The sequence below is a fragment of the Electrona antarctica genome (genome assembly GCF_951216825.1).
Source record: "Electrona antarctica genome assembly, chromosome: 21".
Lineage (NCBI taxonomy): Eukaryota > Metazoa > Chordata > Actinopteri > Myctophiformes > Myctophidae > Electrona > Electrona antarctica.
Window position 1 is genome coordinate 16,170,646 of NC_136802.1, and position 23,656 is coordinate 16,194,301.

Here is a 23,656-nt window from a genome sequence, read left to right on the forward strand (position 1 = left end):
TCGGACAATGTAGAGCAGGGGTGGGCAACTTTGACGATGGAGAGGGCCACTATATTTCCACACTCACTCCCTAGGGCCATATATTACTGTCGTAAAAAAAAAACGCGTCGCAGATCGGCTATTTTTGCTATATTCGAATTGAAATCCTGAATTTTTGCTATTTTTCAATTGGAATCCTGAAAATTAACATTTTTATGTAATTTCAAATGCCTTTAATTATACTTGTGTTGAGCATTGAGCTACTAATTTAGACTGTAAGTAATTAAAGCGGGTCATGTTTGCATGTTGTGGAATTGTAAACAGCTGAAACCAATATTATCTCAGTATTCTGACATTAACCTGAGGGCCACATTAAGTGAAGGTGGGGGCCGCATGTGGCCCCCGGGCCGCCAGTTGCCCACCCCTGATGTAGAGGCTGAAACATGTCAACAAATAAAAAGCGCTTGCCTTTATGCGTTGCTCCAACTCATTTTCCACTAATTTTGGCACACGCAGACGCTCAAAAATAGAACCGGTTTTGACGCGGCCAATCAACGCCTCCAGTGTGGCTGCAGCCAATAACAATTTGATCATGCACGCGTGCCAATTTGTGAGGATGTTAACTGACTGATCTGTGTCACCGAAGCCGATATACTGAACATCATTTAGCACCAGACAATGTACTAATTAGCCTGTCATCCTGTTGCTGATCATTACTGTATCATATTTAATAAGAATGTGGCAGTTGATGAGGATATAGTCATTTTTGTTATAGACAGAGAGACTCAGGTCTGTCTGGTTGCTAAGTTGCTAACACAAACCTTTCCATGCCCCCCCCCCCCCCAAAATGGGGATTTAAATTGAATGAAATAAAATGATCATTGTCTTTACCATGAACATAATCCAGTTACTGAATCTCTGTCACATATTGGCTGCTATATGTGTAGCTTACAATGGGATGTACATTGAAGGCATGACCAGAATTGGTGATTTATTAGTTAAGGACATACGGTCATATGCTTCAGCTTCCGTTAATAACCGTTTTATCTACCATGTTCATACTATACTATGAGTTTTATTTATTTATGTTACAGCTAATACATGACGGTGGTTGTTGTTGATAATGAGGACCGAAGAGGTCACCAATCACCATTTATGAATTTACTTTTGACTACTCTACGGTACAGAAGCAGCTTTTTAACCACTTTCAACCTGGTGTCCCTACAGTATTTTTGGGCAGTATTTTACAATACAGTACAGTATTTTACTATTCTTTTTCCATAATTTATAAATTATGGATAATAATTATGGACTTTATGGTTCTTCGTCTCAACTCTTCAGGACGAAGTATTATATACTGTAGGGCTAGTCATTGGTCAAACGCACATAATCAAGAAAGCACTTCTCTAATCGAAAACATAATCGATAGAATAATTGCTAAGAAAATAATAATCTATAGTTACAGCCCTACTTTGTACCAAACTGTTGCAGAAGGAAAATAATCTATGCCTGTAATCTGTAGAGGACTACAAAATACTCCCTGAAAATAACACGATGAAAAAGCCTTGGATGGAAGAGACTTCCGAGGGTTAGGGTGTGGCAACTGATAAGATGGAAGAGACATTTATTCCTCAACCAAGCAAGGAGTGAGAGAGATGCAGAGATATAGTACACAGAGAGAGAGAGAGAGAGAGTTATGAAACTCAATGGGAAACTTCTGACTATAGATAGCCGACAAGACAACCTTGTGTTTGCTTTTAAGATTAATGGAGCTCCAACATGTTTTTTACTAGAAAATCTTGGTTGGCCGCAACCGAATACGCTGATGCAGAGGGACTGGAAATGGTAAACAACGGGAACACAATTATAGTGTCCCCCTAGACTTGCTATCAACTCCAAGTAAGTCTAAGTGCTGTGTGACCTTAGGCATGGCGTTTATGACATTGCTAATGCCATTTGTATACTTGTACATTCATATATACAACTGACCACATCATTTATGCATAACTGAGTGTACACCACAGGATTTTAATGGGAAATAATGATACTTTGCAAACTGGACCAGAGTTTACTTCGCAAACTGGACCAGAGTTTGCCAAAACTGTACAATCTACCATATCTATTTTGGGATAATGTCCCCCCAGAATATAGATGCTAGGGTTCAGTAAGACCCTGTTTCTCGAAACACACACATGCCTTTACTCGCCTAGGATCAACTCTGACTGTTTTTGTTTAGATTTGTTTTGCTTGAACACAAATTTGAACAATTTTATTTAGATAACATTTGATGTTTACCTGGTATCCTATGTTCTTTTTGCACTCTACTTATGTGATTATATGTAGAAGTGTCATCATTGAGTGATGACATTGATGACATTTTGGCTGCCTGCTACCATGAAGAACACTCATTCCATACTTCTTATGTATGAACCGTGTCAAATTGACTACTGTACAGTTCATATGCTTTACTCTGATTTTGCACTTGTAAGTCGCTCTCTGGATAAGTCTAAATTGTAAATTGTAAAGAAGAAAACTATAAGGTGACAGAACTACCCACTCATCCTGATCAAAATTTGAGTTAATCTCCCTGATAACTTCAATCTAATCTAACCAATCCATCATCCATCAATTAGATGAGACTGGGAGAAGTAGATAGCTACAAACTAAAGCCATGAATTCTGGCAATAGTTCAATCAACTATTAGGTTAGGTGTAATCCCCTCAGCAAACACAAGGGTTGTTCAGGTTCGAATTGTACGCAAAAAGGAAGGGGAGCATTGTCGCTGTATAATTCATCTCCTAATCTCCATGATCGGCACTAATCTAGTACTTCAAAGCTAGTTAGCCACAGCAGATGGAAGCGGCTCCACTCCTGTCTGGATTTGAGAGGCATTAGAACAACAAGCATGCATGTGTCTATGTGTGTATAGCTGCACGTGTGTGTGTTAGCCACTTGGTGGTGGATAACAGCACTAACAGGGAGTGTTAGCATACCTCAGAATGGAGATGTTTACTTTTCTACTTGCTGCTGCCCTACTTCTTGCAGGTCCAGGGGCTTGGCGCTGAGGCTACAAATGGAACTAACCTTTTATTTTCTACCTTACCACATTGTTATATTAACTCCGCCTGAACCAGGCACGTTATGCTCAGCTCACCTCATGCTCTGGCCCCGTCACCCGTTGCCAAAGTAAACATTTTAGCAACAACTCATGAATGTAAATCGTCAACGGAATGATAATTCCTTTGGGCACGATGGGGAGAATAAAATATAAAATACTAGATATGCTACACTTAAAGTTCTATCCCTTCACCGCCCCGCCACCCCAACCCAACCCCGACCTCATTCATTATCATGGCAACACAAAAAAGAGAAGGGTGCAATCACTTAAGCCCGGAGGGGCTGAGACGAGTCAACCACATAGATGCCGCCACACCCTCATCCTGCTTCTCACCAGAAATGGACTTTCCAACCTGAAACCCAACACTTATAATTAGTCTTGTGATTTTTTTCCCCCCCTTGCTCCACCAAAATAACTTTAAAGAGAGAAAAAGAGAGGGCTCAACATGAAGCTGCACTACGCTGTTGGAAGTCTCCAAGTGCGTTGGCTGGTTTTGCTGTATTGTAGCGACGAGTGCCGGTTGTCACTAGGCCTGTCACGATCATGCAATTTCACTTGAGGATTAGTTGTCACACAAATCATTGCGATTAACGATTTAATTGTGTTTTTGGCATTGGACATTGGAACATATAAATACAAATTACATTTCTGTGAAATGGCTTTTAGGCTTTATAAACAAAAGGTTCCACAGGGCAGATATGACAAATAACCTACGTAAATAAACAAATAAATGGCTTTTATTATTAAACATATTTAATAACTTCATACTGAAAAAATAAAAGTAAAAATAGATCGGCTGATCTACAAGCTCACAACAAGTTGCAATGTAAAGCATTGTGAGCTTGTATATTGGCTATGTTTGTGTAAATACAAACATTGCCCATTGAATGCCATTGACAATGAATGGCCAGTTTTGAGTGTTTGTGCAAACAAACATTGAATGCCATTGACAATGAATGGCCAGTTTTGACGAGTGTCACAAACACTGTTTTGCGTTAACACAAATAAGACAAAAGTGTGGACGGAAATTGTGATCATAAGAGCGCCCCTCACTTCACACAGGTGTGATTTTTATGTTTGGAAATGACATTTTTGCTCCCTCCTATAAACAGCTATAGTGTAGATTTTGTCTGAACACAAACATTAAATGCCATTGACAATGAATGGAGAATTGATGTCATACGTGTCTGATCATATGTACTGTATCATTATCTAGCCAGCTGATCTAGCTGACCATTTAATTGCACAAAATAATTTGATCACTTTGGAAATGAACTATAACATCTGTGGGTTTGACATACTACACTGATGAAGACAGCATGTTAGCATAACGATGAAGACATTGATGAAGCATGTTCAATGCAGCAGGTTGGAAAACTGGCGAGTTCTCCAGTAGCCGCTGTCGGTATGTCTGTCGGTATGTCTGTCGGTGTGTCTGTCGGTATGTCTATCTGTATGTCTGTCGGTGTGTCTGTCGGTGTGTCTGTCGGTGTGTCTGTCGGTATGTCTATCTGTATGTCTGTTGGTATGTCGGTGGAAACCCTTGGCCAATAAGGGACCACTATTATCGGTGACGTAACTAAGGTATGTTTCAAGGTCGGTATAAAGTCAATAATGGGTCTAAAGTATTTAGAACAGCAGTTGTATTAGACATTACATGTCTTATTTTTATCGTTTTATTGGATGATGTACGATGAATAGAGCGCCCCTCACTTCACATGGGTGTGATTTTTCAATATAGAAACAATAGTGCAAAAAATAATTGTGATTATCTCAAACTCAAGTAATAAGCCTATCTCACAGAATTTCCCCGCCCCCCTAAATACGCCCCCTTTCGGGGTTAGTGGTGATAGCGTGACGTCACTCCATAGACGCTACATGTTAACAGAGGTAATTTAAGAAGTCTACAACTTTTGTTTTCTCAAGGTAAGGTTTGTTCTATCTGTTCGACCTGATTTACCATCTTGTTTGCTTCATAATAATATTGGTCTGTCACATTTTTACATTAGAAAATGTACTTAGATTCTCCAGAGAAAAAAATGTGTAAATGCTCATGTTAAAGACACCACTATTTACCGGAAGTGGGCGTGGAAAGCGGGCTGTGAGATAGGCCTATTATGATCAGGCGTTTATGTAATAATTGAGACAGGCCTAGTTGTTACCACCACTGAACATCTTTCTGGATGTGGAACAAACAGGTCAGACCGTATAGCTCTCCGAATGAACTAGTCACCTTCAGCCACTTCCCCCACATCAATGTCAGTGTCCTGAGTCTCCTGTGTGACCTTATGGTCTGGTGCTTAATCCTTCTGGTCATACTGGGAACCTAAGCTGGCTGGGTGAGATTGGGTACCCACTACTCAGGGTGGGGGTTAAATTCAGCCCCCTGGGCAACAGGGGCTAAAGCATGCCATTTAGTCCCCAGTGGGTATTTGGCAGGAACAAGTTTAGGGCGACTCTCACGTGGTCAAAAATAGATGCTTCAGAATGGAAACGGACAGAACAGGGACAAAATGGATTGCTTTGAATCTATGCATGGAGGGAAGTTAGATATTTACACAAGCGTCTAAACGTACTGTCGCATCATGAGATTTCATTTAACTTGATATTTCCGTTACTTATTCCTGCATTCTTCTTCTGTCGATTAATCATTTGGTTTGGTCTTAGTCTACCACGACTTTAACATTTTATTCCCATGGTGAATAAATGTTTTCTTCAAAATTATGAGTAGGCTTAGGCTACATCTCTTGGCAACTCTATAACAGTGGTTCCCAAAGTGGGGTCCAGGGACCCCCAGGGGTACCTGAGGGAGTTCCAGGGGGTCCCAAGCTAAATGATAGTTTGTAACCAAAGGGACCATTATGGGTTTGTAACTCAGAGAGTGTACAAATGGAACACTCGGAGTTAAAATAACATTGATTTTACAATATAAATTGGGGGTCCCAGAGATACAAATGCCATTAAATGGGGGTCCGTAGACTAATGCATGTCAAACTGGGGGTCCTTGAAATTAAACGGGTTGAGACTCCCTGCTAGAGCCGAAAAAAAATTATCTTATGGGGGTCCCTGGCATATCTTTTCAAATGGGGGTCCACGGGATAATTAGTGTCAATTTGGGGGTCCTTGAGATGAAAAAGTTTGGGAACCACTGCTCTATAGCCCTTTAATATAAGCCAATAGGTAGTATCCATTGTGAAAGCACAATGGATTGTGTCAAACACAGGTCATATAGCATTGTAACCACATAATAACTGGCAGGAGAATGCACTTTTACTTCATTACATTTGCGTTAGGACGGATACAGGATCAGATCATGAATACTATTAGCTACAGTCAACCTACAGCAAGTAGGTCGGCATAGTAAAAAAAAATACATACAGTACTATTCTTTATTTCAGTACGTTGATAGTGGATGGAAAGGTTCAAGAAATGGCTCTCTAGGGAAAGTTGGCGTTTAGGCTGCCAGAGCAAAGCTCAGTATATCAATCCCTCGCCACAGTGATGGGGGAATAACTTGGCTGCCCCCTCAAATAGCCATGTTTATGACTTCCACGGTGCGAAGGAGACGAGACCTTGGCAGGGTCTCTTGCAGCGTGCTGCCGTGCCAAAGACAAGGCCAGAATAATACCAACCGCACTCACTCTCCTCCTACTACTCACTACTCCTATACACTGAACTCTTAAGAGTTCAACCAACACTCCAGATTTTACGGTGTAGCCTGGCTGGAGCCCACTCCACTTAAAACAAGACGGTACCTCTGACTCAATGTCATGGGGAAATTCGTGCCTGAACAAGAAGGCTCCATCTGCAGGTGTGTGTGTTAAATGTGGCATGCAGCCGGCAGTGTCTCAGACATGTCCAAACTGTTCCCTGGAGGTGATAAAGAAGTTCCGCCATTCTGTGCCATTCCTTGTTGAGTAACCACATGTCTTATTGGCCGCATTCACTTTCAGTGAAGCAGCGGAATTTAATAATAGCACGGATAAGGAAGGCAAACAGTGTGCGTTTAGATTTGGGTGTGATTCAGTTGCAAGACATTTTGTTTTTGGATCCCATTTGAAAGCCTGGCATGGCACTGCATGTCCTATAGCTAAATAACAAAGGGCAATACAAGAGCTACTGTACATGGCCAACTAACCCGATGTGTCATGTTACACATCAATGAGGCAGTCCCTTGTTGGTAGCTGGTGTCATAAGTGACTGTGACTACATCATCCAGTGGTACTTTACTGTATACGCGGTCGTACATAATAACAAAACCAACACACATGGCAAAGACTCCAACTTGACAGCCTCTGGATAGAAGGCAGAGGTATTTTCCGTGGTTATAGTTTGGTCAAACGGCAAGCTCAGCAACCACATTCACATCTGGTCAACTGGTTATTGGCGCTTATGTATTCGTACCCCGAGCAGCTGACCAATCAACTAACTGCATATAAAGTTTTACTCTGTTAATGTACTTTTTCCCAGCTGGTGGTGGGCCCACACCGGCCTCTTTAATTGCAATTGAAAAAATAAAAAATCTAAAAAGAGAGAGAGAAAAAAAAGGCTCTGTAGCAGGAGGGGGGGGGGGTCATAATGAGCACAATTATACAATGCCAAACTGCTTGCTCTTTGCATCCTATAAGGACGTTTCAGAAGAACTGTCCACCCACACCCGAGCCAGCCCTGTGATGACAGCAAGATAAAAATGTTCTCTTGCCTGTGCCGCTAATCCCCCAAGAATACACCGTTCCAGCTCATCTCCTCAAGTTACAACCCTCCACATCAAACATGAAAGTGTGGAATGCATAGCCAAAAAATACATTAAAAGAAATAAGACCCAAGTAAAAAAAAAAGTTTTTGCTGGCATATAAAACCGAGACAAATTACCATCTGTGTAGCACAAACAACAAGGTACACAAAGGCATAAATCGGTTATTTGAGGGAAGGGAAACGATTAAGCTGTGTGTTCACAAGGATAGAATAGGCATATAGCAAACCGAGAGGGGCAGAGCAAAACTATACTTGTCGGTTAAGTTAAGTATGTTACAGTCACCTGAAAGTGACTGTAACACCTGAGTGTTCACTGCGACTGGGGGCTTGAACCCATCTGATGACAAAAATCCACACAATCTCGATTGGTGCACGCTAAACACAAACACAACTCTCCCCAACCACGTCAATTCATTTTGAAATGGGTCACTTGCAGAGTGAGCACAACACAGAATTGTATTACACAGTAACTGTGTGAACCGCTCAACCGTAACTTAACTCCTGATGGACGGATGACAAGAGCCATCACAGTCCACTTCACAAAGACTCTTTTGGTAACTATGTGCATCTTAATTGGGAGCCACTGTTGCATCCTGACATTGAAGCTTCACTGTATTTTTACTGTATAGTATACAGCAGCACAGTGTGTCACGCAGTGCATGGGAGATCAGTTGGCACCGGGCAAAACATTCCTCTGACAGACCACACAAGCTAACCACTGTACGCCACTCAGTCTCTACAACAGGAACCACAAAGAGCCCAAAGATGGAAAAGTAGCCGTTGCAGAAAGGACAATTTAATACACATAAAGACGGCATCACTCGAGTCGAGGAAGAATGAATTAAAGGCAAAATGAAAGAAGAAGAAACCCCCTCTCTACTACAATTTTACCATGAGACTTACAGAGTTGAGAGTTAAAGTTTGTTCCATGTATGGTGCTGTCTGTGCGTGCGCTTGGCTCGTCCTCAGCGATGCTCCCCACGCCTGGTGCGTGTAAACGGGTCCATCCGAGAGTGCTCCGTGGTGCACGGTGATGTGTCTGTGTTCGCAGTTGGGAGGAACGGAGCGCAAGCTCAAAGCGAGGTGGAAAGGAGGAGGTATAGGAGGGTAGGAGGAGAAAGGAGCGTGCAGGAGAGATGAAGATCCTGACAGCTACTGGGAGTTCAAAAGCTCCCTCTCCCTGCTGCCGCTTCCTCTCTCTCTCTCTCTCTCTCTCTCTCTCTCTCGCTCTCTAGCTTGCCCGCCCTGGCTCTCACTCATTCTCTGCTGTGTGAACTCCCTCCCTTTCTCTCCTGTCTAACCTCCTCTCTGCCTCCATCTCTCCATCTTCATTCCTCCATAGTTACTGATACGCCCACATAGTAGATCTCTTAGCCGCGGGTGTGCTACTTAATGCCTCCGCACAGTCGCACACCTAGGAGGGGAATGGATCACAGCTTACATGAAAACCTATTGCAAGGATTTTTAACTAATGCTATTATTGTATAGTATACTGTTTACCATCACCAAGACTAGGGATAGGGATACCATATTTTCAGCCACCCAAACCAGGACGCTTTAATGAATGAATACGTTCGTGCATGCCCATTTACAGAATGCACGTTTACTCATGTGTATAACATATCCATCATAAGCGTTGAATTCAACATGCAAATCATTGTTCAAGTTTTGTTAGGTGTGAGCACTGAGCAAATAAATGAACAGAACATGATAAATCATCTCTGACCACTGAAAATAACTATTATTTAAATAGTGGTAAAAACTGGGACAATTTGGTCGTGAATGCTGAAAACCGGGACATATTACTGTTTTAGAGATATTTGTCAGGACTCGGAACACAGCTTCAAATCTGGACCAAACCGCGGTGTATGGTCACCAATGCAGCAGAGGCTATACGGAACACAGTCAGAATAGTTTGCCAATGGCGTTGTTCCTCAGAAGTTGACATATTTGCACAGTGTTGTCTGCCGAGTGCTCCCAAGTGGAGGCAGCGAGCCTGCGATAAGGGGGATGCGGGGGCACAACGAGCAGCAGCGATCTGACAAGCTCTGTGCAGAAGAGGGCAATACGGAGTGTCACGTTCTTCGACATGCCCAAGAAGCATAAAGGGGATCTGACAACAAAAGGCTCAGCATGCAACATCAAGCACACTCCTATCGCATCAGGAGCACCGCAAGCAATGACAGAAAACACACACGAACACACAGAGTGAGATGAGAGTCACGTGGTAGAGTTTCTTCCTCTGCTGAAGCAGAAAACAGAACAAACACAAATTAAACGACAATTTGAGATTGTATGGCTCTGGCTTGGCATTGTAGGCTGCAACGTGTCACAGCTCACAGCCTTCATAATGTGGATTTAAAAAAAACAACGTTTTCCGATTACCAAGCTGGCTGTTTTGACTCAAAGCAACATGACAGGACACATGCGTTTTCTTCTAGGCTTCCCTTGGTTCCCTATAATCAGGCAGTGAGGCCACATCCTGGGGTTATCTGCAGGACAGGGGACTGGCCTAAGCACTGCTGCTGGTGGACCCTAAAAATGTCCAGTCCAGGTATCCTTGTGACTCCAGATGCACACGTTTACGGGGAGCTTATCATCACACTTCTCTGATAGACACACAACTTGAGAGTAGTGAAAACATCCTTCACCACCACAATACACAAGAGAGAGTACAATCGGTACAGGCTGCAAATTGACCAGTTTCGGAGAGCAGCGATTTTGACAGGTATGTGCAGCTGACGGTAATGTTAATTGTGAGTGTGTTTCTTTGTATACAGGATACCTAAATGGAATACACCCACAATGTTATTACTTTTGTGAAGCAGGTCTAATAGTTGCACTATTATTTTATATGCTTATAAACGACATTACACTGTCTGGTACCACAACTGTTCATAAACCACAAAACCTGTCTATTCACGAGTCATTACCTGCTAATGTCATTGATCTTGGTCGGAGAGACTTTTTAAATGTGCATTTTCTGACCTCTGGCTGTGAAACCAAGGTGAAGCTCAGCCCTTGAAATAGGAGTTGGGGGGGGGGGGGAATTGATAGGTGAGGACCTAATGACCTAATGGCCTTCGGCAACCATAAAACACTCCCTGCCATGTTATTTCCTGAAATGTATAGGACTGTATAGGAAGGGGTAAATGATGGCTCTCATTTGGATACGGTTTGAGTATAGCTATAGGGGTTCTACACAATGAGAAGTGTGAGTCTGGTGGTACTTTGATGCCATCAAACAAGTGTAAAGAAAAATGCACCATTTCCAAAAACAGAGAATAAAAACATTGGAATTTGGAAAGCTTCATTTCATTTGTGGCTTCAAGACACTTCTTTTCATGGTAAAAGGGTCAGGGAAATCCATAAGTCTTCTGTTTGACATTTACAAACTGGAACATTGCTGAATTTATTAAAAACACAACTAATCAAGGAGCAGGCTTTGTTTGTTTTAGGCCTAAAACAAACATTTTCATTTTAAGATCAACTAAATCTTAAAAACTATTTGAAGCAGAATATAAACAGACAAGAGAAATTGCACAGATTACAAAGCATTCCAGCATATTCCTAACCCATGTAATCTTTGTCAATGTGAGGGTAAATGTCACTACATAAATCATCATAATCACGGATGTTAAATGTTAAACCATAAATGCACCAAACCATATAGCTCAACCAATGGACAGAAATAATAAAATACAGCAGCAAGCTGCAATTATGGGTCCATCAAGCAGATGGATGGATGGGTGGAAGGACGGATGGACAGACAGACCACGGTCTGACAGTAAGGCCTGCCGGGCTTGTTAGAGAACAGTATGCAACGATGCATGGTATAAAAGAAGAAGTAAGATGGGCTTGTGGTCGTGTAACTGACAGTGACTTCCCTGTGGATCTCATATCAAGATCATATTGATCTTACGTTGATTCTTGGCGATTATGAATTCTAAAAATATAGTATATTCACACAAAAACAAGAAAGGGAAGAACAACAGTGTGGCTCCCATGTGGTGAAATGGAGGAAGTATACTTCCATGGCCTACTGGCAGTATGCATAAGACATTTGGCACTGCTCAGTCCAGTGGTTTGCAAGATTAGCCCCAGACAGAGACTCGTAGACAGACTCACTCACAGACCGTCTCCTAGAGAAGGTTTGCGAGATAAAGCCCTGGACAGACTCACAGACAGAACCATTTCTAGATAGCTCAAGCCATCTTGTTTCCTGCACTTGAGAATTGTTTGCTGGCTTTGCAAAAGTATTATGTAGTTTCTCAACATTGTAAAGACTCCTTTTTTACATGGATTTCTGTGTGCGTGTTCTTATGATGTGTGTGTGCCTGTATGAGAGAGAGAGAGAGAGAGAGAGAGAGAGAGAGAGAGAGAGAGAGAGAGAGAGAGAGAAAGCGAGAGAGAAAGCGAGAGAGAGAATAATAAAAGAGGGGCCACTAATATGAGAATGTGAGCATGTAATTCAGTCGCTCAGCACAGCAGTGCTCATTAGCAAGGCCAAACAAACAGGGCCATGCCTCTTGCCCACACAAAGACCACTTTGTGAGCCACCCCTTGCCGCAAGTGTGGCACCGACTACAGAATTCAAGGCAACGGAAATGAAAGGTTGAAAGTGCTGAAAGTGGAACAGAACAAGAAATGGGGAATGTTTGGGCCAAATACACATTTGTCAAACTGAATTTGAGCTAAACTCGTCCACACCGATAAATCAACCATTATTTTACTTTTTTGAGGACACTATTATCGGCTTTTCGGCAGCTGTCATTAACCTTCCCTTTTTGAGTATGTCATTGTACATATCTGATCTACAAGCTCACAATGCATTGTGTTGTGAACAACAGAACAATCGTCCTTTAGATCTCTGGGGGACAGAAGAGTTTCAAGACACTGTACCTACCTCAAGGTCGTCCAATGATCGTGCTAGGCTGATACGCTTAGATGAACGGCGGCCAGGCGCACGGGCGGCAGTCGTGCCCCAAAACCTGGAGCCCTGTTGGAGATTCCAGAGAAACAAGTGTTGGTGGTGAGATGACAGATCCGGCTTTGTGTTCAATCTGTCCTACATAGTGATAGTTACACGCATTATATACTCATGCATATGGTATGCTTAATTCATATTACTTACAGTTTGGGAAATCAATTCTACAACATGAAAACATTGTGTATACCGGTATACAGTATATTGAGATTTTTCATGTTGACAGATTTAGAGCGAAAGCCTGGCAGCTGTACATTATCACACCAAGATGAGTACTAGACCAAGCATGGAAAAGTGGTGCAAAACTGAAAAATGAATTAGAAGAAAAAAATATATATAATATATCTACACTTTTTCCCAGCAGACCACAGGGCTGGGATGGTTATCTCTCTTCATGTCACAATCCCACCCTAACCCCCTTTATAATTATGATGGAGAATCTAAGCCTAATGTTTTCAGCCAGAATAAAGAATAGAGGATCATTATCACGGTATCACATGGGCTATACCCGGTAATTTGCTCAGTTTCCTGTGCAAGATTGTCACTGTTATGGATGAGCACATGCTGCGGACCTACTCATGACTCACTCCCACTTAATGTGAACAGGCAGTTTGTTTTCAATATGCCTGAACAGAAACTGAGAAAACGCCACTGAATTGTGCAAATATTTCCCACTCATATGATTAACAACAACAAATAAATCTCAGAATGTCAACAGTACTGAGAATGTATAAAATAAACACATAATATAAACACTGAAAGACTCCTACATAGCCCAAATGAATGTATGCATTTCAGTTTAAACAGAAGTAATAAGAAAGCTATCAAAATCTATAAGAGAGTATAATTTGCACACTGTCCTAGATCTGATAGAGATAGCTACCATTTCTCAGACAGATTCATTTTTATCAACACTAGATAGCAGCACAGGGACATCTTGTGGCCATGGAAGAAAACAACACTCTCCTATATGAATATTGACATACAACAGGTGCCTAGTTCGGAGCTTACGGAGTGTTGAAATGGCAGTATTGCGTTTCATATAGGTTTCCTTGAAAACAAGTGAATACCCTTTCACAGTCTGGAAACTCAAAACCCAGTGACCATAAATGCTTCCTGTGGCAAAACATTAAAGTGAAGTGAAGCACAGAAACAGATGTTCTATTCTCAGTGTGGCCAGGATAACATAACACAGAAAATTGTATGTATAAAAATAGTTGAGTACTGACTTTGTTATTGTGCAACTTTCCACTCTGTTCTCCTTGGAATCTGTTGGCCCATTCTTCTCTGGAATGAAACATTAAAGATTCTGCTGACTGATACCGGTCCGAAGGTATCTGGCTCATGGCCGGTGGTAGGACATTATTGCAAGAACTGGACCAGTTAGTACTGGATACTCCCAGGGAATCGGCATCTCCGTCACGGCCTCTAGGCCGCTTTGCCTTAGAGAACCACTTCTGGCTACTTCTTAGAGGCCCTCCCAAGAAGTTCTGCTTTTTACCCAAAGGTGGAGGTGGCGGTGGGGGTTTGAATTGAAACTCAAGCCTAGGTGGAGGGCCTCCATAGAGGCTTGTCAGAGAGTCTGGACCGGGTAGAGACTCTGAAAGGGAAAGTGTGCTGATACCGCCCTTGGGATTAATATCAAAGATTTGTACATTCTGGGCGAGGGTTGTCGGGCCAACATCTTCAGTCGGAAGATAATCCCATGGGCAGCTGGGGAGATGTCCCCCAGATTGGGGTCTGGGGGCAGTAGGGAAATCCCTGTCGGCTCTCTCCTCAGGGGGGGAGGAGTTGCCAATGCCGCTGTCTACATTGCTGCTGGCACTGCCCTGCTTGCCAGTACTGCTGTTCTCCTCTGCCTGCTGGTGGGCTTCAGTATCAAGCTTAACTCTGAGCCTCTCCACAGCCTCCCCCAAGTTGCTGTACAGGACAGACACAAAATGGAGGACATCCGGGGGGGTGTGGGGAAACTCCAGGCATCCCACGGCATCCGGATCCGGGGTGCAGTCAAAGCTGAAGCGTCCGGCAATGGCCAGGTGGTCGTCGTGTTTTGCCAACTCGGGATCGATGTAGAAAACATGGCAGGATGTCCTTAGAGGGCCGTCCTCTGGCACACAGCCACTGGAGGCATGCGCTGTGGTGACCAGGCAGAAGAAGCGGCTGTCCTCGGCACACACTGCCCCCAAGACCAGGTTCTCAGCAGGGAAGGCAGCCAGAACTGCTCCTGCATCGTCACAGAGACGTACACAGTCAAACATGATCTTCATTGTCACAAGGGTGTGAGTGTCCTGCTCGGTGCCCAACTGTCGTATTCGCTCACGGATGGCTTGTAAGCAGACCTCATCTGACTCTGCAGTATTCAAGGTCAGTTCTGTGGAGCTCAAGTAGCCCACCACCATGGTCATGTTCAGAATACTCCAATCTGGATTCAGCTCCTCCGGATCCGTGAAAAAAACAGAGTCTCTATCCTCCATCTGAACAGTTTCATCCTTTGACAGTTTGAATTCAGTGCTCCAGTTCTGCGACCAGTGGGACAGATCAGGCTCGGACACTGGCCTCGGCTTGGCTTCGTTTCCATGGCCTGAGTTAGAGAATGAGTGACCGGAATGGTCCGAAATGGTGCGGAAAATTCCCACCTTCTGTAGAAGTCCTTTTCTGTCACTAATTCCAAACTCCCCATTACTAAGGATGGTGTTATGCATGGTCTGGTCTTTAACTTGCACAATCAGCTGCAATGGCCCTTTGCAGGTGCCAATGAGCTGCACCACAGACTCATGTGTTGCCATGGACATGTCGGTTCCATTGACAGACATGATGTGATCGCCTTGTTGAAGTCCAACCTGCTCAGCGGGGCTCCCTTCTAGGACGCCACTCAACACACAGGGCCCATGTCCCGAAATGGTAAAACCGTATCCTGTCCGACCACGGACGACCTCAACTGCCTTGAACTCCCCGGCGAGGTTTAAATCCAAACGCCTCCTTGCGCCCTCGGGCTGTCCAAGCATCCGCATCTTGGCCAGTGGTGTTTGCAAATCCAGAGTGTGGTTGGAACAGTAACACGTTGGTGTCTTCTCATTGCTAATGCAAATGCATTGTTGTCATCCTAAATGTATAGTAGACACAAAGAGAGAAAGAAGCTGCAGTTTACAAAACTTAGAAATATAGCCTTTCTGAGTTGTGCCATGATGTTTATTGTTTGTTTATATTTGTTTGTCACATGAAAAGGGGAAACAAGACAGAAAAATCTACAAAATAGCATATCTACAAGCTGAGAGCTTGTAGATAGTGTAGTGGATCAGCTATTATTATTATTTTTTTAATGAATGTATTCATCAAAATCATCATACAATGAATATATTGTGTGGTTATGCTCAATAATTGTTCTTACAGACATAAAGGCCCATGATAGCTATTGTACTTTTGAAATAGATAATTTAATTGAACAAGCACAAAGCCCCTCTGGCAGCTTGTAAATTAGGCCGCTGGTCGATCCCTCTCAGCCCACTCACTGCCCAAAACAGACCAGCTGGCCCCTTCCCTTACTCAAGAACACAAACCAAAGCCTCTCTCTCTGCTCCTCCCAGACGACCTACTGCTTCCGTTGGGAACTTGTGTTGTGTTTCTGTCATACACGAATTAATGTTGAACATATATAACATAATTGGCATAAAATTATAGGCTATCAAGTGTAGCTAGTGTATGCCAATGAGTCATAATGGCTTTTTGAAACACGGCTCGCGCGAGTCGTAACTCGCGACGAAGAAGTTTAAATCTGTGGAATTAATTATTAATGTTTACCTTTTTGAGTTCGGTAAAGTCCCGGCAAAGTCTTATTTTTTTCAGTACAGTCAAAGTCACAATGTGGCTGGTGATACAGATAAAATACACTTGTGCTTATAAGTTTAGCATTTAAAAAATGTCCCCAGTCTTCCTCGTAATGCTGTAGTCCATATGGCACTGCTTGGTTTGCTGCACCTCCTCCACCCTGTGGTGGACGCGGATTAACAAAGCGTCTTTCATAGTAACCATGACACCTAACGTCTCCGGACCACGTGGTCTCTGCTATTCGCCAATCAACACGTGCGTCATGTTCAATATATTCAAACATGGGAAGCGTTTCTATTGGTTGTGGTTAACCAGTAACCACACATGACAGTCAAAACAAACGTAACCCCTTTTAGCATACAATACGAACGATGACACGCACGCCTTCTGCGGTTAAAAATAAATGTTGCCAGAGTTACAATAACAAATCCTAACCGCTGGCAACCAACTCAAACATACATGTATCGGGGAAGGATCTGATACCTTGTGTCTTGTGTCATAAAGAACAGTCTACCAGTACCAACCCGATAGGAGAGGGTTTTAAAAAATGCATACTATTTAGATAGAAAATGTAATTCCAGTATTAAGCTACTAACCATAATTTACCTACGGCTACGAGTATTGCCGGTATTGTCCAAGTTTTATGGTTTTACTCATTATGCGTGTCACTCCCACTCCAGTCCCTTCCGTATGGTCGTCTTATGGGCAGAGCTCATATATGTTTAACAACGGTTTGGAAATAGGCTAGATTTGACCAAAGTGCTGCAACGGTCGCAACAACGTCCAGGACACAATAGTCACATGGTGGGTTTATTACACGTGCACAGTTGTAACTGTCATCCGTGGACCGTTTCACTTTTCTTTATTCAATGCTTCAATTGACTAACAAACTTTAGGAATGATGGCATGGCAAAGTGGCATGGTCCAGACCAGAGTTTAGACTAGCTAGAGCGCTACGACTAGACTACTGAAACTAGAATCGAGAATTTCAGACAAAAATGTCTAGTGCATTATGGAAGCTTCTCTCTCTCTCTCTTGGTGAGCATTCTTTGTATAATCTGATAGACAGATTATTTTAGGGTGGCCCTGACGTGTGTCAGTTTCTATGACACTAATCAGCTTCCACTTGATCCTATTTTCACTTCAATTCACATAGGCCTACATCACAGATCAGATAGATTATTGGCTATATGGTAAATGATTGTTGAATTCAGAAAATGAATTAAACAATTCTTATACAAGATTCCAGGGAATCCAGGCTCTATCATGTTTTCCAGTATCCCATCTTTAAACTTGGAGCACTGGATGTCAAATCAATAATTGGAATATACATTTTATGCTGTAAATTCCACAGAGCAAATTGAACTCTGAGACCATTTTTACACTCTCAGAGGTAAATGTGGATTACACTAGTGTAATTAGCTTCACAATGAGCAAATTAACTGGTGATTAAGGCAAACTAAGGTTACAGTTCCAGCACTGTGTATAATAGTGGTCGGTCACAAATTAAAGTACGTAAGCTGCTTGTGAATCAAGTCCTGCATGCTTCTGCCAATCAATGTGATGATTGTGTGATCATAATTATTATGAAGGGAATACCTCTCAACTTACAGACAGTAAATGGTAAATGGTGCATTTATATAGCACCTTTATCCAAGGCGCTTTACAGAGATTGTGCATTACATTCACCCATTCACACACAGATGCCAGAGGAAACCAAGCAAGGCACCATCCTGCACATCGGGAGTAATTAGGGGTTCAGAGTCTTGCTCAAGGACACTTTGACACTAACTAACTCTGGGGGAGCCCGTGTTCGAACTGGAAACCTTACGGTTTCCATCCAGTCACTCTACCCTGGCCTGAGCCACTGCCGGCAGACAGTGTTATCTTTATGGCCTGACAGTCCAATCCAATGAGGGTACGTATAGTGTGCAACTGAATTGAAATGTATATCCAAATGAGTTTTATAACTAGCGATGCAATCAGTTCCTTTGCATAATATTTCCCTCCATTACTAGAATATAATTCTTGATTGATTTGAGTTAATATCGTATGGAACTGTCGTGCCAGAGATTACTGGTCTCTTGTTTGTGACAGCAATACTGAATTCAGACTGAACAGTCATATCATAGATAGAGCATAAGAGTAACTTATTTGAAAGCTTAAATTAGCCACTTAAACCCTATATCCCCCTCCTTTGGCCCCCTCTACAGTACACTAAATATCTTCGCAGAAAATAACCGATCTACCAGCTCACAAGGTGGCATATTGTGAGCTTGAATATCTGCTGTTTCCCCTGAATGTCTGCCCTAAAATAGGGAGACTAGGGTTCATGTGGTAAGAGGTATTCCCAATCACCATGCAGAAATAGCAAAAGAAATATACATACTGTACATATACACATGAATAGCAGCTTAGGTTGCGTTAACTTGTGTTGATATCATATCAAGTAGTTAAGATTTTCTTAACCTCTGTTAAATCACAAAAATATCAGGCTTGTGAGACTACATACGTACATTTTTACACTACTACCATAGTTAAACAGTCAATAATAATTTGGTACAAAGTCTACAAGTTCTTAAGAGTAGAGTGGGTATATTAGAGAATGAGGCCAATGAAACCTCCAGGCGTCTCAACAAGCATTTGTCTGTCCCCCTCTCACCTAATACACTGAAATCTGCGCTGATCAGACATATACCTAGACCTAATAACACTGATAAGATTGAACATTAATCTCAAATCTGGATGAAATATATTCCACTGCTCGTGCAAGAATGTTTTAGTCGAGGCCAGCCAGTGAGCTTTCACCCCTTTCCAGTGTCTTTGACCCCACTCGGGCCCCACGATGTTGCCGGTGCAGGGGGTGGCTGGATCATCTTCTCAAGAAGGTTCATCATCCGCTCCTGGAGCTGCAGACACTGGACCTGGAGGAAGTTCTGCTGGTGCATGGCCCTGCGGACCTCCCGGCACGTCTCCTCCATGGCATGGCTCACTCTCTTCTGCTCCTGCAGCATGGCCTGCATCACCTTCAGCTTCTTCCTCTTCAAGGACATATGTTTGATGCCAGCAGCACGCTTCCTCTTGGCTGGAGTAGGGTGGGAGCTGGAGGTTAAGAGAAAGATATATATTTTTTACAGGGTGGCTCTTAGGAGTCGAGCGTTTGTCCGTGTGTCTGCAGCTAAACTCTACTACGTCCGGTCACCATTCTCCAGCCTCACTGTCACTGTGGCGACAGATATAAATAAGGAAACAGCGGGAAACAGCACACATTGACAGTTCAAGACTCACGGCGTGAACTGAATGCATACACTACAACAGATTTATCTGGTTCATTTTGCGCTGGTGTCTCACCCAATGTATTCATATTGCGGGACATTTCTCTCTCAAAATAACCATTCTGCTAATGTTACTATCCTGGAGTTGGTTTGGTTTGACAGACCCTCAACTGGCTCTGTGTGTGTGTGTGTGTGTGTGTGTGTGTGTGTGTGTGTGTGTGTGTGTGTGTGTGTGTGTGTGTGTGTGTGTGTGTGTGTGTGTGTGTGCGCGCGTGCACGTGCGTGTGTGTGTGTGTGTGTGTGTGTGTGTGTGTGTGTGTGCATGCGTGGCAGGCTGAGCCACCATCAACTTTGATCAGTCAGACTTGTCTGATCATTTGTTTTTTTATTTTGATTGTGACCCATAGTTAAATTAGAGAGACAGACAAACAAGACAAAGATAGTAGAGAGATGGAAGATATTGTACTGCAGTGACAGTCTACACACCAGCGTCACCGACAAGCAAACTTAAGAACTGCAGACTGGCATTACTTATACACATACTGTAGCATTATTATACACGTCAAACTCGTTGGCTGGAAAATGGCACCCAAAATGGGTCCCAGCCTTACTCATGGGAGGGGTGGTCTATAATAGACTCCACCTCTCACTTGCTCATCATGCAACCCAATCTATGTGCTTGTCTCTGATATAGTTTCTGGTACCTGGAGTCAAGTGTGTGCACGCTGTCCGAGCTCAATGGGAAGTCATCCATTTCTTGTTTCATCTCCACCTCGTCAGAGGAGCCTGTGTACTCGGGCATAAACCCCATCATGCCCTCTGCAGCGGCGTGGGAGGTAGAGGAGGAGCCGGCAGTGGAGGCCTGAAACTCAAAGGAATTGACCCTCCCGTTCTCCATCGGCTTGGATAGAATCTTCTCGATTGGCTTGTAATATGGCCACTCGGGTACCTCTCCATTCTCCCCGGAGGTGCATTTTAATTTTCTGTCGGAACAAAGAAATAGGTGTCACTAAAGGTTTATAAAAGTAAAAGCTGAATCTTTGGAGTTAGACACTACATTACAGCATGCCCAAAATGCAGCTTTCTTACAGGTCAACTCAAACCCACCAAACCAAGTAGATTCCCTTTTTTCCACACTTGCCTGTACTGGAAAGACATGTTTGTGATTTTCATCTTGATCTCTTCTTTGTGGCGCTGTTCTCCAGTCAGCTCAAAAAACCTCTGGGACATCTTCTCATACACCTTAGCGTTCCTCTTGCTCATTTTCAGGTCCACGTGGTGCTCCTCCCACACGTAAAGGAGGGCTTTCATTTCACTGTCGGTCCAATTTCGGGCCCGTCTGTGTTTTTCACTGTTGAATGGCACTAGGTAGCTGAAACTGTCCTCTGTAGCCATTTTGAAATGCTTGTCTTGCCCCTCTACTGGCTTGGTTAACAAAAATAGAAGATTAGTGGTTGAGTTTGAAAGCCCTTTCCTGTGCTAAGGTCTCTGGGACTCTGCAGGGAGAGACAGAGATCTCCAAATACAGGCGCTGTGTGTGCCCTCCCCCTTAGAGCTTAGCTGAAAGAGAACTCAAAATGGGGCCTACAGCAGGAGAGGGATCTGCTTAAAAGCTTTTAGTGTGGGTTTTCGTCACCGTGATGTCAAGTTACCCTGGCAACAGTGAAGTACGCCCTCCATGTTCCCTCCCTCCCTCTTTCTAGCCACTCCCCATGTTCTCTCTGCCCCTCTCTCCCTCGCTCTGCAGTCTGCACTGGCACTGGCAGCACAAAAAGCTTTTAAGCTGAAAGGCAACACATGTCGGTGCAACCGTGCAAGAGATAGCTGTGAAAACTGGTTTGAAATATAACCCACAGCCTGGGGGGGGTAGAAAGCGAGAGAGCAGATTCTCGTTTCCTTGGCAACAGGACTTTGAGCCTGGAATTCAGCCAGGAAATTGCTCTCTTTAAAAGCTTTTAATAATAGACAAACCCATTGAGAGAAGGATTTGCATCACAAGAACTCACATAAATAACAAGCAGAAGCTCTCTCGACCAGTGTAGCACACATTGGGAGAGGAGCAATATGTAGGCAATACTCTGCAATGATAAACAATGGTATAACTCCTGGAATGATATTGACTGACTGTTCTATTAGTATTCTTTTGTTACCGTTGGTCAGTGACAAGGGGCTAGCTCTGCTGATTTGCCACTGGCTTTCTTCAACCAGTTGAGCACCCTTCCCCTCCCCCACTCCACCTGGCATCACAGAGGGTAGGTCGGGACTTTCAACCCAATTTTAACCCTATAGTTGGCAGCGATTTTAATAGCTGTGCAGTGCAGCTGTTTCAATGTTGTGTGTAGTGGGTGCACAATATTCTCTTCTCAACAGGTCTGCCTGTTGTGGCCTCTGTCTGTCTGTCTGCCTGTCTGCCTGTCTGTCTGTCTGTCTGTCTGTCTGTCTGTCTGTCTGTCTGTCTGTCAATTCAATTCAAATGAGCTTTATTTGCATGAGAAAACATATGTTTATATTGCCAAAGCAAAAGTGGAACAAAACAATCAACATAAAACTACAATGTCTCTCTTCCTTGAGACACTTTTTAACAGCTCCTCTTTTATTATCGAAGAATAGGCCACATACTGTAGTACACAACAGTTTCACTTGTTGACATTAGGCACTGGCAGGCCTGTGAAATTCCGAACAGGTCAATGTTTGACATTTCAGCCACTAGCTGACCCTCTAAATAGTCTCCATATGTATTTCCTTCTCCTTAATGCACCTCTAAATGTGCACAGATGTAATGTGATAATGGTAGTGATCTGTGACCCATCTTCACTTCATCTTTATTAGCCTTAGCCGCTATATATCTTAACTCAGTTTTACCCTCATTAGACGCTTTACCCATCTGCTCTTCACAAACCTGACAGACGGTCACTCCATTCATCACACCACAAATTGGCAGCTTCTCCCAATCCATTACATCTGTCAATTTGATTTAAGCCTAATTTATGCCTTGCATGTGAAATTAAATGTACAAGAAATTGAAAGTTGATATTTCAATCTGCTGTTTAACTGTCTATAGTTTATTTTATACTGAACTGCATCTGCCTAAAAATAAATAGAAAGACATGCCAGTAATATAACATACTTAAGCCTATACTTAACCCTTAATATTAGATATTTAAAAACAAAGTTACAAATGTTAGAAACAACAAAATAAAATGTAGGGTTTAGGTTGCCCAAAAATACTCCTTGACTGTTCAATGTCATGGCCCTTATAAGTATGCTTAGTTATCTACATAACATTTTCTCATCCATTAAAGTGGATGTAATCCAGATTACTAATCCAGGAGCCAGACTAATCTACTACAAAATCTACAGATAAACCAGCTATCTGCCTCTTATGTCGTCTTGAATTCACTACTGTTAAGTAATCTGAGCTTGACCTAACCAAATAGCAATAATACAATTGGCCTATTACCTCTTAACCATGTAGAACTCATATCAGAAACCCTTTGCAAAAAATGTTTGTTAGGGGAAGCTGAATTTCAATGGCAGAATAACAATTTTAAGAATAACAGAATAACACATTAAGTACATTTTAGTACATGAATGTCAATTTGAAATGTATGTTCATCCTAAAAAATAGTCTGTAGCTGCTACAGTGTAGCAGAACATAGCCAGGCCCTCCCCCCAGATACACACATACATAAAGAAGGCAAGTGACACCATAGTCAG

General features: G+C 42.8%; 2 protein-coding genes across 2 annotated transcripts in view; both read right to left on the reverse strand.

Annotated features, from left to right (window-relative positions):
- Positions 1 to 16,819, reverse strand: part of rgs12a (regulator of G protein signaling 12a) — a 50,163-nt gene extending 33,344 nt beyond the window's left edge. Inside the window, exons 1-3 of the mRNA XM_079491604.1 lie at positions 16,638 to 16,819; positions 14,069 to 15,942; positions 12,759 to 12,851 (exon numbers count right to left, since the gene is read on the reverse strand). Coding sequence (XP_079347730.1) covers positions 12,759 to 12,851; positions 14,069 to 15,850 — 1,875 coding nt within the window. The 5' untranslated portion in view covers positions 15,851 to 15,942; positions 16,638 to 16,819. The remainder of the gene's footprint in view (positions 1 to 12,758; positions 12,852 to 14,068; positions 15,943 to 16,637) is intronic.
- A 2,562-nt stretch (positions 16,820 to 19,381) lies between these two features.
- On the reverse strand, positions 19,382 to 21,355 carry msantd1 (Myb/SANT-like DNA-binding domain containing 1). The gene is made up of 3 exons (XM_079490804.1): positions 21,081 to 21,355; positions 20,644 to 20,922; positions 19,382 to 19,766 (listed from the first exon to the last, which is right to left on the reverse strand). Exons 1-3 carry the CDS (start codon positions 21,332 to 21,334, stop codon positions 19,469 to 19,471), a joined length of 831 nt encoding a protein of 276 aa, XP_079346930.1. The 5' UTR covers positions 21,335 to 21,355; the 3' UTR covers positions 19,382 to 19,468.
- Between the last annotated feature and the right edge of the window lie 2,301 nt (positions 21,356 to 23,656).